Below are 17345 nucleotides of genomic sequence, written 5' to 3'. Positions count from 1 at the left end.
ACCGATTTGGCTGTTATATCTACGAGCGGGTAAGCTTCTGGCCACTTGGAAAAACGGTCGACACAAGTTAGACAGTAGCGAAAACCTTCTGATGGCGGCAAGGGACCTACGATGTCGATGTGCACGTGTTCGAACCTGGAATTTGGTGGAACAAATGTACCAAGCTTGCTCTGTGTGTGACGTGTTACCTTAGAACGTTGGCAAGCTAAGCATTGCTGAGCCCATGTTCTAACATCCCTCTTCATACCAGGCCATACATATCGCTCTTCCACCAACCTTATAGTAGCCTTAATACCTGGATGTGAAATAGAATGCAGTTTGTAAAAGACGTTTTTTCTGTCCACTTTCGGTACGAATGGTCGAATCCGTTTGGTAGATACATCACAAAATAGTTACACACCAGGATCACCTATTACGAATGGTTGAAGGACTAAAGACGAGTTACCGGTTTGAGCTAAAATTTCGGCTAGTTCCTGGTCACCTTTTTGGTTGTTAGCCATTTCTTGAAAATTGATATGGGAAGGTGTTTCTATGGTAGCAATGTTTACTCTGGACAGCGCATCTGCAACCACGTTATCTATTCCCTTCACGTGCTGAATATCCGTAGTGAATTGGCCAATAAAATCCAAATGACGCGATTGTCTTGGCGAACACTTATCTTCCTTTTGTTTAAAGGCATATATAAGCGGCTTGTGGTCAGTGTAGATAGTGAACGGCCGACCCTCTACCATATGACAAAAGTATTTGACGGCCATGTACGCAGCCAAGAGCTCTCTGTCGTAAGCGCTATACTTTTTTTGAGATGGTGCAAGCTTCTTTGAATAAAAACCAAGTTGTTGCCACTCTTTCTCGATCTGCTGATGCAAAGCAGCACCCATCGCAGTATCTGAAGCGTCTACCACCATCGCCAACTGTGCATTCATGACAGGATGGTACAGCGTGGTTGAATTCGCCAATTCTTTCTTGCTCTTCTCAAAGGCAGTAACTGCTTCCTCCGACCACTTGATCGCGCTTTTATCATTTTTCTTAGCACCTTTTAAATATTCGTTTAAAATTGCTTGAGTGTGGGCAGCTCTAGGTATGAATCTTCTATAAAAATTCAAGGCCGCAAGAAATCGACGCAGCTCTCTTATTGTAACTGGTTGAGGAAAATTAGCAATTGCAGAAACTTTATCAGGAAGCGGAGTAATACCCTTTTCCGTTACACAATGCCCTAGGAATTCTACTGAAGACTGTCCCAGGACACACTTGCTTACGTTGAGTGTTACACCATATTCAGCAAAACGTTAAAAAACTCGTTTTAAATGCGTTAAATGTTCTTCTTCGTTCTTCGAAGCTACCAATACGTCATCAAAATAAGGTACACAAAATTCAAACTCACCCAAGACTTGATGAATGAAGCGCTGGAAAGTTGCGGCAGCATTTGATAATCCAAACGGCATATACAAAAACTCGAACAATCCAAACGGGGTTGTTACCGCAGTCTTTGGTACGTCTTCGCTGCGCACCGGAATCTGATAATACGCTTTTTCCAGGTCCAAGGTAGAAAATATCCTTTTACCTTCCAAAACCTGAAAACAGTCTTGCATGTTGGGAACAGGGTACCTATCTGGCACGGTCACACCATTAAGACGACGAAAATCACCACATGGTCGCCAGTCGCCGTTCTTCTTTAACACCATGTGTAACGGACTTGCCCAACAGCTTTTGGAAGGCTGACAAACCCCTGATGCTACCAGAAATTCAAACTCCTGTTTTGCAGCCTTCAACTTATCTGGCGATAAACGTCGAGGTTTCGAAAAAACAGGAAGTCCTTTTGTCTGTATCCAATGTTCTACTCCATGCTTAAATTTTCTTGGAGTGACACCTGATCTAATCAGAGCAGGAAATTCAGACAACAAATTGTGGAATTTGGAGTTCTCTAATATTACCTTTACCGCTGAAGCATTCCCAGTACACCGGGTACCTCTTGTTTGCAACTTGGTCAAAGGATCAATTACTGTAGCATTTTTGACGTCTATTAATAAACCAAAATTGCGTAAGAAGTCAGCTCCGATAATTGGGTGAGGCACGGCAGCGATGATAAAAGGCCAGTTGAACTCTCTTCTGAGTCCGAGGTCTAATTTCAACAGGCGTTGGCCAAACGTTGGAATGGTCGTACCGTTTGCGGCGAACAACTTCATCTGAGAGGAATGGTCACTGGATGCATAAGCAGCACAAGGTATCACAGAGACGTCAGCTCCCGTATCGATGAGATAACGTGAGGATGTAGACTTGTCCGTCAGATAAAGTCGCTGAATCATCGCTTCGCCGTCATCCTTATGACTAGATGACGGCCTCAGTAGTTTTCCGGCAGGAACGAACATGGAGGTCGGCATTTGGTGGCTCGTTGTTTAAATATTTTATGATACCAGCAATACTGTGAATTTGCAGATTGTCGGCTTCGGCTTGTAGAGCGTTTCTGACTAGTACTTCTCGACCGGTCACTTGTACGGGCTTCCAACCGTGCGAGACGAGCTGTGATCTCTGTCAATAAAGACCGTAAATCCGTCTGATCCGTCGAATCAGCAACTACGCTGACTGACTGTGCGTTAGTTGTTGTAGCCATGATACCATCCGCCATCTCTGCCAGCTTGTCCAGGTTATCGTTGGAAATCGCCAAAATCTGTTGAACGTTAGTAGGCAATCTCTGCAAAAATAAAGATTTAAGAATTTCATCGTTAATTCTCGCTCCGGCTTTATTCCGCATCTCCAGAAGCAGTCTTGAAGGACGGCGGTCGCCAAGTTGCATCCCCGAAATCAAATCCCTTAAGCGTTGAGCTTCAGATTCAGCATATTGAGAGCACAATCTTTTCTTAAGTGCGGCGAAAGGCTTATCCACAGGTGGACTGATAACAATGTCGTTGATAATCGCCAGTTCCTCCGGTTGTAGAGCAGCAACTACATGGTGAAATTTCGTTGATTCTGTACTTACTCCCGCAAGAGTGAACTGACTTTCTATTTGTCTGAACCACAATTCTGGATTAGCTCTCCTAAAAGGTGGCGGCTTTACAGTGACACGAGCAATTTGTTGATCAGCAGCTTCAGTAGATTCGGGCATTTTTCGCATTAATCCAAAATTTATAAGTCCAACAATAGAAGTAATTTGTACTCACGGCTTGCCAAAAAAAACTCTAAAACTTGAAACGTACCAGCATTTCCCCGTAATCCATCAACTAGTAGAATTTCTCAAAAGCAGTTTGCAGAAACAGAAATATACGTGTTCGTTTACAGGTCACCAATTGTATATGCTTCGGTGATGGGAATGTAGACTTTCAAATGAAAACAATATGGCAAAGAAACATCCTCTTTAATATTGAAAGAAAACAAACCATCTACGAAACTTCACAAACTCCAATGAACAAGTTATTCTTTAAAAACATTAAAAGTTGTTATTAAAAGAACAATTAAAAACTTAAACTTTTGATTGTAAATGGCGCATACTGCAGGTGGGCGTCACCGGGAAGAATTGGGATATCGGGACGAAGTCTCGGACGCTGCACAACAACCTCTCTCGAAGGCAAATTGTCATCTGCTTAAATACTGGACTTCAGCCTTTTCACTCCCTGCCTTGGCCGCCGGTTGATGCTCCTCCGCCGGTATTCATCCGCGCAGGAACTATTTCGGTTCGTCCTCCTACCTCCGATCTTCGTTCCCATCCTCGATCCTTCTACCTCAGTTTTTCCATGCAATCTGAGCTGACGCAACCAACAGCCTCTACAATAACATTACTGTTATGTATTTCATGCACCACACGTTCTTCGTTTTTCAAATTTTCATTTTTTAATTATTATTCTCCATTACAAAAGCGTGATTTTTAAAAATATTATTTTCTATTTTGATTTTTTTTTTAAAAATTTTTTGTGAAATTTCGAGCAGTTGGCATTTCTGTATCGATATAAAAACGCTAAAAACGAACATAATTCCATCTTCTTTCCTTTTCTTACAATCTTAGTTTTTATGTTCATAGACAATACATGTATAGGCAATTATCAGCTAAGTTATCTTCCTCTTTACAGAAGAAAAAAAATCAGTTGGCACAGGCAGCCCTCTCTAGATATTTATTTTAAATCAAAATAGTTTCCAAAATGAAAGAAATAGGTAAAAGTAACTACTTAATATTTTTTGTCTCTTCGAATGCTATTTTAATATTAATCCCTTAACGATCGGTTAATTTTCAAGAAAACGGTCATAAAAGTGCCTATTTTTTATTAGAGCTATTTGATTAGTGCTGACATCTAGTTTAAAATAAACTAACCATCTACAATTACCTTAAAAATATCCTGGTACTGCCATCTGGTGTGTAAAATGAGAAATAAAATGTTTTCCGGGCAAAAGAAATGAATTAGTTTTATTCTTATTGGCGTGTCACTACTGAACACTCCAGCCCGGAGATATCTCGGGAGCGAGAAATAGAGGGCGAAACCTCACCCCGTCATTTTCATGGGAGCGAGAAGGAAGGGGTTAAATGTCTATACTCGTTTATAAGGAAGAATCAAGCAATTGCTGCTAAAAAATTTCGACCGTTTTCCTGATAAAACTGCAAGAACACTATTTCACAGATGACAAGTCTCCCTCCATTTTGTGAAAAGTTTCATATTCGTCCTCTAGATCAAAGTTATTCAGGTGTTCCTTTATTTCTTTTTCTTCTTTTTCGTACGATTTTCATGCTTTGCGTACAGACGAGAAAGTTATGTTTCGTATCCAATAACATTTGTTTCAATCGGGAACATTTGGCTTTCATTTGGCATTTACTTGTCATTACTGGAGTCGTTTGTCTTTCCGTTCGAGTAAAATGTTGGCGAGTCAATAAAGATTTATCATATGTTTTTTTCCCCTTTGACGCAAAAGGTGATTGCCAAGCTTATGTTCCCGAAAAAGTTGTTTCTGTGCATGGTCGAACATCATAAATCACCAAAATGAGATGAAATTGTCTCTCCATTGGTCTTCTCAAAAATCACGACACCCCGTGGTAAATGGCTTTTGATTTCAATTCCTTCTTTACGATATCTCTATTATAATACACTTTATAATTTTCTTCTTTATAATTCATTTACTTCTTAGTTCAGGACTGCGAACTACTACGCGTTGTGAAAAATGTTTTGCAGCAAGCTAGATAATTAAAAACTAAAGCATTCAGAATTTTTGGTTATTTTGCTAAAAATTATAATACCCTCACTTCGAGAGAGTTAGAACAAGTGAACAAACAATGTATAGAGAAAAAATGCTTGATTGTGATAACTTTTGATCATTTGATCCGATTGAGTACATTTTTGCTGCGAATGATACCGAGTAAAGTTAAACTTTGTTTTAATGAATTTAATTTCCCAAAACGTGTTTTGCTTAAGCTAATAAAGCAAAGTCACTGGTGACAAATAATATTAAAAAATGGAAATTATTTTTGCTCTCTGTATTGTGGTAACAGTTTTGTGGTGGAGGGAAGAAAGCAGGGCAGTCTGAAACCATGGTAACGGGAAGGAGAAAAGTACAGAGAGAGGAGAAATTGCTTAAACTTGAGACGCCTCTTTGCAAAAAGTATAGTTGGGAATAAAGTTACCTTTTTTTTTAATTAGATGTCTTTTTTTCCAGTCCTCGAATTTAATTTAACTTTTTGAAACATTTCACTGGCAAAATTTATCTCTTGCCACGAGAATAGGAGAAAGGAAAAGGTACGTACCAAAGGATCAGATTTCAGTTTTCTGGTGTGAGGTATGCTTCTCTTACGTCGGACATGAGGCATAGCCCGATGAACAAAGTGAAAGAACTGTTTAGAGCCTAATACCTAAAAATAAGCAAGAACAATCGCCATTAGATTAATATGATACGGATTTTTAAAATAAAGATGTGACAGCGTACGAAGGACTTGATGGTAATACAATGATAAGCCACACTTAATCTAAAGGTTAAACTTTTTTAATCAAACTTTTGTTTTTCATATTGCTTTCAGAAAGGCACTTTATAAGTTTCCAAAAATTTTATTAGATAACAACATAAGAAAAAAATTGCCTTATATTTTAAAGAAAATCATGTTATTTTTCTAATTAAAACCCTCTTAAATCTTCGAAGGGCTGTGGTTTACAAAAAAGTAAGTAAAATAATGTAAAATTTCATTTAAATAAATTGTTCAGCTAGAGCTAAACTAAAAGAAATTTGACGATTCTGGTGTTTTATTTAAAAAATTTCTGTCACTCCAAGAGTTAAGAAACGTTTTTATAAACAATTTAAGAATTTGGGTTATCATTATATTGCTCCAAGCCATACATGTTACGAATCAATTTTTGAACGCATAAACACATTTATTTAACCTTTCTTCAATGTAGCCTTCTTAAAAATCCTCTATATTTAAACAATTCAATAGAGTGTAATACTGTTGACATTGTGTTATTTGTTGATCGGTACAATAGAGCGATATCAAATGATTTGCAAGAGTCAAGTTAAAAGTTTTTAAGAGAACAGTTTCCACGAATGTCTATATTTCTTGTGATGATATTATATCCCTATCATCTTTGACTATAATTCTTTACGGTCTATACCAACTACCATCAACGGAGCATTAACTAAACCTATCAAAACACCTTTCAAAAATTTGGAAATGAATTCAACTGCTCAGAAAGAATATAATGTATGCATTTAGAATGATGCCAGTTTCGTAAGTGAAAGTTATGCAGTTAATTATATATTGATTGAGAATTGTAAAATAATATAATTTTCAATTTCGATTTTTAGAGAGTTTGTTTCTGGTCGACAATGGTCGACATTCTTTAATTGTAGGTTATACAATTTTTTATAAAATTTCAAAAGATGTAATTTTACACGTCAAAGTACTGACTTTGAGCGAAATTAGTCAAATAGATTGAATTTTAAAAACACGGCTGTTTTAAAATTCGATTTCTCAGGAACTATTCGACCGATTTCACTCCTCAAAATTTGTATTTTGCCATGTAAAATTATACTTTTTAAAATATCGTAAAAAACAGTATATCTTACTATTCAAATTCTTAAATAATAATAAATATCTACCAAAAGTTATATTTTTCATGGAATTATCTTTGGATAAACGATTTTATAATTGTAAGCAAAATTCTTTCAATTCGCTTAAAATGTTTTCGAGATATGGCGAAATGCGTAAAAAATGAAATTAATTTAAGGGTTCTAAGCTTTGGATCGCTCTCCTAACTAAACTATGGGGACCATATTTCCCAGAATGCCGCTACTCCCTATATTTTAGGAGTCAGAAATCCAAATCCGTCGAAAAAAAAAGTACGTTTATTCAGAAAAAGTAAGTCTTTGTGTCTGATTTCGTAACTCAATATATCATATGCGCTATTTAATTAGCATATTTGAGGTCATCTACTTGACTCATTAAGATTGAGTCCTCGAACGTGAAGATCGATCATTAGATCAAAAGTTATTCAGGGTGGTTCCTTTTTTTATATTGTGCTACGTACATGTACACAAATGGTTGTGAAAAAAACAAACGAACAGGAAGTTCAAGGAAATTGTAATATACTTTGGTTTTCAGATTCTAGAGTAGAAATATCAATAAGAAAATACGTAAGGAAATATTTCATAATCTTACAACCGAAAAATGAAGAAAAGGATCTGAAATAGAAACTTGGTGCCCTTAGAATATTTCATATAAATTCTTTGAAAGGTCTCGAATATTGCTATAAAATTCCAAAAGGGTAACTCTCGATATCTTTGATATGTTAAAAGAAACTAAAATCAGGACGAAGAGGACTTTTTGGAACATGAATATTTCATGTTCAAGCAGAAGGAATATTCGCGTTGGAATGTGAAGGCTTTGTTATACGATAAAAGCCAGAGGCATAAAATTCTAATGTAAAGAATTTTTGGATACCAAGATTTGAAATATTTACTTTTCTACAGTTATTAAAGACTGAAGCTTTTATTCGAAGTCAAAATTTTTTATTTATGAGTTCCTCCAGAACATATGGCCTATTCAGCAGAAAAGTGTGAAATTTGTGCCCTTTGCCTTTATTCAGTTTACTTTTCCTTCAAAGAATTTCTTTAAAAAATATTAAAACCTTTCATTTACGCTTTTAAAGGCATTAAATTTATTACGTTTTATGACTAACAGACTATCCTTAATGGTAAAAATGTCACTTTTGTTTTTGTTATAGTGATATTCCAATGTAAGCAATATACTATTACATTTATTTTGTTGCTTTGAGCTAAGGTTGTTAGAAATATCGAGGAAAGGTTCGATAGTTTTCCCAATTTTTCCAATTAAAATCTATTGTAGCTGAAGCATAAAGCTTAATCAACCAAAAACAATCTAAAAGATATGATTTGATCTATGGTTGAAAAGATCTATGGAGGTTGTATGAAGACGCCAGTGAGAAAACTTAAGCCTTCTATTGGCTGCAGAGTTAGTTTAAAGTAAATTTGAAGAGTGAATAGTTTGTTATGGTATATATATATATATATATATATATATATATATATATATATATATATATATATATATATATATATATATTGCCTCATTAAATTGTCTATAAACAGCTATGGTCAATAAAAACAATAATTATAACTGATGTACTTAATTTGTTTTTATAAAATTTTGGTACTAGCCGATAATAGGTCGCCTTTTCTATGTTTTCAGATTTGTCAGCATGTTTATTTCTTGAAAAAAGCACCACGATGCTTTTGATTTTTGCAAAGTTTGCCTATCCCTAATGATTTACACCGGTAATACTGTTTTCCTAATGATTTATACCGGATTTACATCAGTTGATGTAAATACAGTTAATCTCTATTCTGATGGGAGGAGCTACAAAAACAGTTTTTTTTGCATAATATAATAACGTAAAGTCACCGGGATGGGCAACAAATGATAATAAATAAATAAAAATGAAAATATTTTTACTTAATTAATTTAAGAGATTTGTGGAAAACCAGGTAAGTGACAATTTCAGAGAGGCTATAATCAGGGTACGATGAAAAAACATGGCCTCCTAACTATTTTATTACTGATTTCTAAGAAGGACTAATAATTCTTTTTGCCTTATTTTATTTACTACTGCTTAATTTGAAAATAAAAATCATGAGAGCATACTAGCAAATAATGTGGATTAGTTGCGTTAAGATTAAAATGAAAGCAAAAACAATTTTGTTATACGAAACACACATTATTGATGCAACCCCTTCATGTTATTTTCACCGATTTATAAATACTCCGAACTTACCTAGTTCTTCCACTAAACTCGTTAATTGTTTCGGTACATACCTCCCAGTTTTGAGCATGATTTCGCAGTGTTGTCCAGTACTGATTAATTGTTTTTTTAATTCATCCCGTACAAAGAACGGAATTATCTGACATGAATCCGATTAAAACATTATATCAGAAATAATCCGAAAAACAGCAGTAGCATGAAATTATGGAAATTATTCAATATATAAGGGGAGCCGAAAAGTTATATCGTATCGGTGCAATTGATATTTGTTATCAAGTTTTTATTTTTAATCAATAATGTATTCACCCTCGTTAGCAACAACCTTTCAATGCCGGATCTAAAATGAAACGAAATAGATCGAAAAAAACGAATTGGTTTTTAAGACTAACGGATATTTAATGTACCGAAACGACATTACTTTCCGGTCCCCCAAATATATATACATATATACACCGAAGAGCCATTACATTATGACCACTCTGCTAATAACATTAGCCCTCAAAACTGCTAGCACCCGCCATGGCATTCTGGCATTGATTCCACAAGGTGCTGATAGGTAGTCTGAGGTATCTGGTACCAAGCGCTCACCAACTGATCCTGCAATTCCTTCACATTGCGAGGGGGTAGCATGGCAGCTCGAATCTGGTTTTCCAAGTAGGACCACAAATGCTCTATTGGATTAAGGTCAGGTGAATTTGGGGGCCAAGACATGACTTGAAAGTCACTGGAATGTTCCTTGACGATTCGACCCTTATGACACGGTGCATTATCCTGTTGGTAAACACCATCCCTCTCAGGACAAACTGTTGCCATGAATGTGTGAACCTGATCTGAAACCATGTTCAAGTAGCTTACAGACGTCAGGGATTGTTCTATGAGGTTCTATATATATATATATATATATATATATATATATATATATATATATATATATATATATATATATATATATATATATATATATATATATATATATATATATATATATATATATATATAGTTATTCCCATAAAAATTCACGTACCAAGACAAAATGGAGTAATTTTACGTTCAATACGTACATGCTAGTTCGATTAAAAAATAAAAGCAAAATGATGATTTATTGTAGAAAAAAATACAAAGAAATGGAAGTCGAATTCTAGGCGCGTTTTAGAGGTATCTCGGAACTTGAATTTAAAAGTAAACATTTTCCTCCTCTGTTATCATTCTTTAGATTTTTTCATAAAGTGTTTAAATATAATATTGCATCTCCTATCTGATTAAATGTCGATCCGGAGTAAAAAGATGAAAAAGAGGAAGAAGCAAAAGAATTCCAAGAATTCCTTGGAGAAATTTAATAGTCCAAATATTTCATTTTCAAATATGACAAAAATTGTAAGTTCTTGTAAGGTGAGTAACATCTTGAAAAGTAAAGTTTATATTTTCTCATTATAGCGATGAAATGCTAGAACTGATTTAAAAGCTATCCTGTGTCTTAAGAAAATAAATGCCGAATTCAAACAGTTTGAGCAATTCTGTAAAATATAAGATAGAAATAATATCAAATTTTTTAGACCTTTTAATAAAGATAAGAGTATCAAATTTTACTAGATTCCAAACAATAAAAAATATCATGTTTAAAAATTGAAGTAAATTAACGATCTATAAATAATTGCTTGAAAACGTACTATATTGAAATAATTGTTTGAATGATTGATTGATTATCGAGAAATGTAGAAGGCTATATGAGGTAAAAATGGTATTTGTTTGGCAGAAAAAAATGCGTTTTATTGAGCATTTGGGTACAAAAGGGAGAAAAAAAACGCAATTTGTGCATATTAGAAAAACAAATAAGGAAGGTGTTTCATTAAAAGAAAATCGTTTTTAGTTGGGGATATGGTTTTCCCAGACGACGGCCAGCAGCATGGAGCATCTTTGAGGTATCGAGTCATAAAGGGTTATTAATGAGGGGCTGGGATATTCTGTCCCACTACTCCAATAGAGCTGTTTCCAGTTCGTGGAGTGTTTGTGAGGTGGTAGGCGTCCAGCAATTCATCTGCCTAAAATGTCCCAAGCATGCTTGATTGAGTTCATGTCCAGAGAACACGCTGGCCAATCCATTCGTCTGATTCTTTCCGTTAAAAGGAAATCATTAACACGATATGGTCATTCGTTAACATGAAGTCATCTCCAATTGCTGGAGAGTAAAGGACTATAATAGGTCTCAGGATCTCCGCTCTATATCGGTGACCGGTCAAAGCTCCATTTCGAATGATATGGAAATAAGTGCGCCAATTAATGGAGATGCCAGAATAGACAATCACACCCACACTGCCAAATCTTACACTTTCGAGCACGAATGCATGATTGTTCTTAGAGCCACGTTCCCTCCAGATGAAAATACTCCTAATATCAGGATGAACGTAACAACTTGACTCGTCGAAATAATGAATATTGCGACAATCAAAATTTACTACTATCAAGTGATTTTCTCTAGCACGTATCCTTTTAAGGGGCCCATAAAAAATCACTTTTCACAGTATTTAAATTAAAACTGCGTAATTTTGATACTGTTTTATTGGGTACCAGGCATCCTAATTATACCTATAGTATTATATTTGGTATCTATTTAAACTACATCGATGGCCATAATACCAAAAGGGCTTACTAAAATAATTAACTTGGTATCATCGGTGTCAATAATGGTCACTTATACCATGGACGAATTAAGTACCATTTCTCCATTAATTTTAATTTTTTTGTACATAATTTTTTTTCACTTCAACTTGTAGCGATTATAAAAATAATCAAGCATATTTGGCACCACTTATAGTACGGCGATTTCTAACAGTTCCCCTAAAAGTAATAAGTACCTTTTCTCCTTTAATTTTGCTTTTTATAGTATATAGCACTTTTTTCTAATTTCAATTAGAATCTATTACCAAAATTATTTAAGCGTCATTGGCGTCAAAATTTTTAATTTTTTATGGTTTTTCTAAAATGAATAAGTATTTCGTTCCAGCATTTTTGCCTTTTAGTACAAAGTTTATTTTTTATTTTAGTTAGTAAGTATTACTAAAATTAAATTGGCGTAATACGTGTCAATAATAGTATAGAGATTTTTTATGTTTCACCGAAATGATTTAGTACTATTTCTCCACTGAGTTTGCTTTCGGTACATAACTTTCTTTATTATCTTACTTTCATTATTTAGTACATAACCTTCTTTATTACAACCAGTTTTATTTCATTCAAGTTTATCTAAAAACATTTTACACACATATAAACACACTGTAGAAAAATATCAATAAGCAAAATAAATATTAGGGTTTCAATAACTTTATAAAAATTTAATTACGTCGCTTTTACTACGTTAAAATTGGTCATTGAGTTTATCTGAAACGAATTAAAACTAATTAAATATTAAAGAACGTTTAAAAGACTGCTTTTCTTATTAAGGAGAGCTATAAGCTAGCAACAATCACTAAGACACACATACTATCGTTAAATTATTTTGAAAAACTGTATCGTTTGGAGATTAATTTATATCAATGGAGAGTTTTAAGTCAATGAGAAAATTAATTTTTTTTCAAACGTCTCTAAAGAACAATTTAAATAAAATTTTTATACGATTTTTAGGATCGTGGAATGAAATTCCTTCTTTCATACATTATCCAAATTCTAGACAGTAGCACAAACGCTTCTGAAATTTTAAGACACACACGCACGCGCGAAAACTCCTCATTTTATTATAGATGAATTTTTATCATAAATAAAACATTTTGGTAAATTATTATTGATTTATTCAAACTTCATTTTCATCACTTTTTTTCTCCAATTCATTATTAAATATAGTTTTTCACGAATTTTTATCTTTTCAAAGATTAGTTTTTAAATCCCATTCTGTACATGTTCTGTCGTCTTCTTTTTTATATATAGAGCTTATTATTTTATTTTTAGTTATATTTTTCATTTTTAACGTGTTTCTGCGCTTAAACAATGAAACTAATTGCTTGTAATTTAACTTTGTACATGAAAGCGTGGATTTTTCTTGTTTAATTATGTTTAATTAGAATATGATGTTTTTTCAAAAGCTGATTAAACATTTTTTTTTAAACTTCAAATTAAGAAAAAAAAATCTATTCGAACATTCGTTGCATCGATCTTTCCTTTCTTTTAAAAATTTATCTTAAATGGAATTTTTTAAAAATTCTTGAAATCTATTACGTTAAATACATTTTTTATTTAACAGATTTTTTTGCTTACTTTTTTTGAAATGATTTTTTTACTTGATTCCTGAAAAAAAAATGCTTAATGTACGTTTTACAAAAATGTCTGAATTAGAATTACAATGAAATAGAATTAAACTATATAGATTTTTTCAAGTTAAAAAAGATTTTTAACATTTGAAAGGGATGTAGAATAAATATTGTAAGAATTTATTAAACGGTAAATCTTTATTGCTTGCAAAATATAAAATAAAGGCCATTTTAGTGCACTAAAGGCCATTTAATGCCGTGACTAAGAATGCCGTGACTATTTAATGCCGTGACTTCTTAATCGAACGATTTTTTATATAATTTCTTTGCAATCAATATTACATTTTTTTTAAAAACTTAAAATTAAAAACATCAATTATGATTGTTTTCCACATGAATTTTATCAGCAAGTTATTTTATTTTTAATTATTATGATAAGTGTTCTCAGGAAACTCTAAAGTTTTGTTATCAGCAGTTAGGATCTGGGGCTTCATCAGTATTTTTCCTTGCAATGCATTCTAATTTTATGGAATGACTTAAGACAATAACTAATGATAAAAATCGCAGGTTTAAGATTTTGAAAAGAAATTATAACAACTAACACTAGCACTAAACTACTAAGGCTAACACTTGCATAAATAGCACTGAGAAACAATTCTTTTTTTTTTGCATGAGATTTTTTTAAACAGATCTTAGATAGTTTCGTATCGCTGATTTCAAATCAGCAATCGTTTCTCTTCCCACGCTACAGTTTATGAAAAGATATTTTTAGTCAATTTTTTGTCGAAATGTGTTAGTTTAAAAACGTTTTATTTAGCGAGGGGGGGGCGAATAAATGTAGTGACAATTCTTCAGGGGAGTTAGGCCACATAATTAAGATTAAAAGTGCATCGGAACCAGCGTCCGGAAATGTCATCATATGCAGCTACGAGCACTTGCTATTTTATTTTAATTTATGACCTTCGTTGAACTGCCGACACAATTTTATGGGTATAAGACTACTAATGTTCAACTCCGCAGCTTTGTAATTTTGAACCCAATTCAGAAGACAAGGGAAAGATCGAGTATTGGGAGAAATTTGCCTTCGCAGAGGACTTTTTGATGGAGCTAACACGCATTTGCGTTACAAGGAGAGGAAGACCACGAGAACCTCCCACGGTTAGCCTGACGGCGAAGGGACTCTAACCCATGATCCTTCTACCACTGAGGACATTTCACGTCTGCACTGTGGTCTGTGCAAGCCAGAGGCGGAATTCATATCGACTGGGATTCGAACCCGGTTCGCCTCATTGCAAGGCGAACGCTCTATCCCCTGAGCCATCGCTGCTCGGCACTTCCTATTATAAAATTTTATATTCTAATACATATTATGAGCTGTTTCTTTGAGTGCTTCTGAACAGTTCATAATAGGGAACCACTCCTAGTCGGCATCTCTTCTTTTGCAGTTTTAATCCTGATGATGTGCTCTAACTCCCCAAGAAGTTGTAACAGAATTTACGTAACCCTCAGTTATATCGTAACCCTTAGTTAATATATAACATTTTTAAATTTGTGTATTTTGACAAAAAATAGACTAAAAATGTCATTTAAAAAAAAATCTGTAACTTTAAGAGCAAAACTAATTTAAGATTTGAAATCTTCCACCCGAATTAGACAAGATCATGAATTTGCATAAATGCAGAAAATTTTTTCTACAGTGTAGATAAATTTTTAAATTCTAAACTTTTTGATTCAACTATTATATATTCTAACTTATTGATTTAAAAAACAGTTTGTTTTTTAAATCAATAAAAAAAAGTATTTTTCAGTGATTTATCTTTATCTTTTTATGGAAAATATTAAAATGAAAAATATTTCTTTCTACCATTAAATATTTCCTATAAAAATACATTCTGGAATTTATTGCTCGAAACAGACTGCAATTCAGTCACTGGTGTTTCGGTTTCTTTCAAGAAAAAATATTTTTTTCCGCTGTGCGTGATTATCATAAAAATGATTTTAAAAAAAGGGATCACCCCCAAAAGGGCGTATAGCGAAAAGTCAATCCAATAGTTTATATTTCCTCTCACGTTTGGCGAAAAAGCATTACAAATTTTATCTTGATAGGAAGAATTCATTGATATGGTATGTGGTTACATATATAACAGCAATATAAATAATGTTAATATAATTTTGATTCATAAAATTTCTTTTAAAAATTAAATTTTTAGTTTTTGCAAAAGGAAAAATTATATTGACTAAAAGTATTATTTTCCATTTTGAATCATGTTTTCTAAGTAAGAGATTTATGGACATTATGTTTTATGTCAAAAAGTATAAACATTTTAAGGCAGCCATTTGCAATTTGCTGTTATTTTGAAAATTTCAAGGATACATAGTTTTTATTTTTCCTGAAAAGTAACGAATATTTAACATAAGGAATTATTAAATTCTTGAAAAAAAGTGTACCTAAATTGCAAAAAAAATTATTTTTATTTACGATGGAAAATAGAATAACGTAAAGACAAATAAATATAGTTTGTTTTATTAAGTTGAATCACAATAAGAATAAATTACTAGATTAAATCATAGCAGTTTTCATAACAGTCCACAATTGTTATATATAAAAAAAATTTGAAAACAAATTTCATTTTAACAAAATAATATCTTTAATACTTAATTAAAAAATCAATAGACTTTGCACTCGTTAAATTAGATTAAACTTTTTTCAATCCATCAATTAAAATAAATTATCATTTAGCGAGTTAAATCAACACATAGTGACATTATTTTTATTAATTATTATTTATGGAAGTTTCTATACAACTAAAGTTAGGTGGAAAAAATACTGGGGAAATTGTCGACCTTATAAGATTCTTTTTTATAAGATTAAAAGATGAAACAAAAAATAAATAATCTGCAGATAAAAACTGCACATTAACATTCTTGGATAAGAAACGTTAAGGCAAGCTTAAAATTTAAGTTAAATTAGAGAAAATGTAAGTTAATTTAAATTTAATTACATGAAATTCAAATTTTATTAAAAACTTCAAATTTAATTAAAAAATTAAAATAATAAGTAACTTTTAAACTTATTAATCACAGTTTTTTAAGTAAATTTAAAAATTCACATTAACTGTAATTAATTTCGACTTCATTGCAATGTCAAAACATGATAATAATTTTTATATTTGTAAATAATATAAAATTATGCTTGAGAAAATAAATTTTTTATATGTGATGAATATTTTATATATTTACGTCTTAATAATCGAATCAAGCATAAGTTTTGAATAGTTTGGGGTTTGAAATGATTACATTTATGTGATTTATTTTAATTTTCTCGGAAATATTTTTCTCTATATTTTTTTATACCGATTTTTATGATTCTTTAAAAAGTAATACTATAACATATATTCTTTATGCATTTTTTTTAATAAATTATTTTATGTTTTTCCGCTAAGAGCCTTATTTTTAACTTTTATTTACATTGAAAACAAATTGTAGATTACAAATAATTAAAATCTATTTAAATAAAGCGAGTATATTATCATTTGTTATTTAAAGCACAAGTAATAATTAATTTTTACGACTATGATTTAAATCCATAAGTCGACAGAATTTTTGATATTTTTACATAAAAAAACAACTTCATGCCGACTGAAAACTTACTTGATTATGTTACATGACAAGGAATTTATTTTATAATATGTAATTTTAAATAAACTTTAAATATTACAACTTGCAATTTATTTAAATTTTATTTCTAACAAAATCAAATCGGAATGAAAGAAAACTTGAAAGAATAAACAACCAAATCTTGTTCAAAGAAGTAATCAGAAGAACTATTTACTTTTTTTTACCTTTCTTATCAAATAAAATAAATTTA

The 17345-nt window shown here is 32.3% G+C and overlaps 1 protein-coding gene across 1 annotated transcript in view; it reads right to left on the bottom strand.

Annotated features, from left to right (window-relative positions):
* amon (prohormone processing protease amontillado) overlaps positions 1-17345 on the bottom strand; it is a 276980-nt gene that overhangs the window by 90348 nt on the left and 169287 nt on the right. The window contains exon 2 of the mRNA XM_016069221.4: positions 5717-5821. Coding sequence (XP_015924707.1) covers positions 5717-5821 — 105 coding nt within the window. The remainder of the gene's footprint in view (positions 1-5716; positions 5822-17345) is intronic.

The sequence above is a fragment of the Parasteatoda tepidariorum genome, chromosome 7, assembly GCF_982258835.1.
Source record: "Parasteatoda tepidariorum strain Cologne lab strain chromosome 7, Ptep-v5.0, whole genome shotgun sequence".
NCBI classification, from domain to species: domain Eukaryota; kingdom Metazoa; phylum Arthropoda; class Arachnida; order Araneae; family Theridiidae; genus Parasteatoda; species Parasteatoda tepidariorum.
The sequence above is the reverse complement of the archived record's forward strand: the minus strand, read 5'-3'. Positions and strand labels throughout refer to the sequence as shown.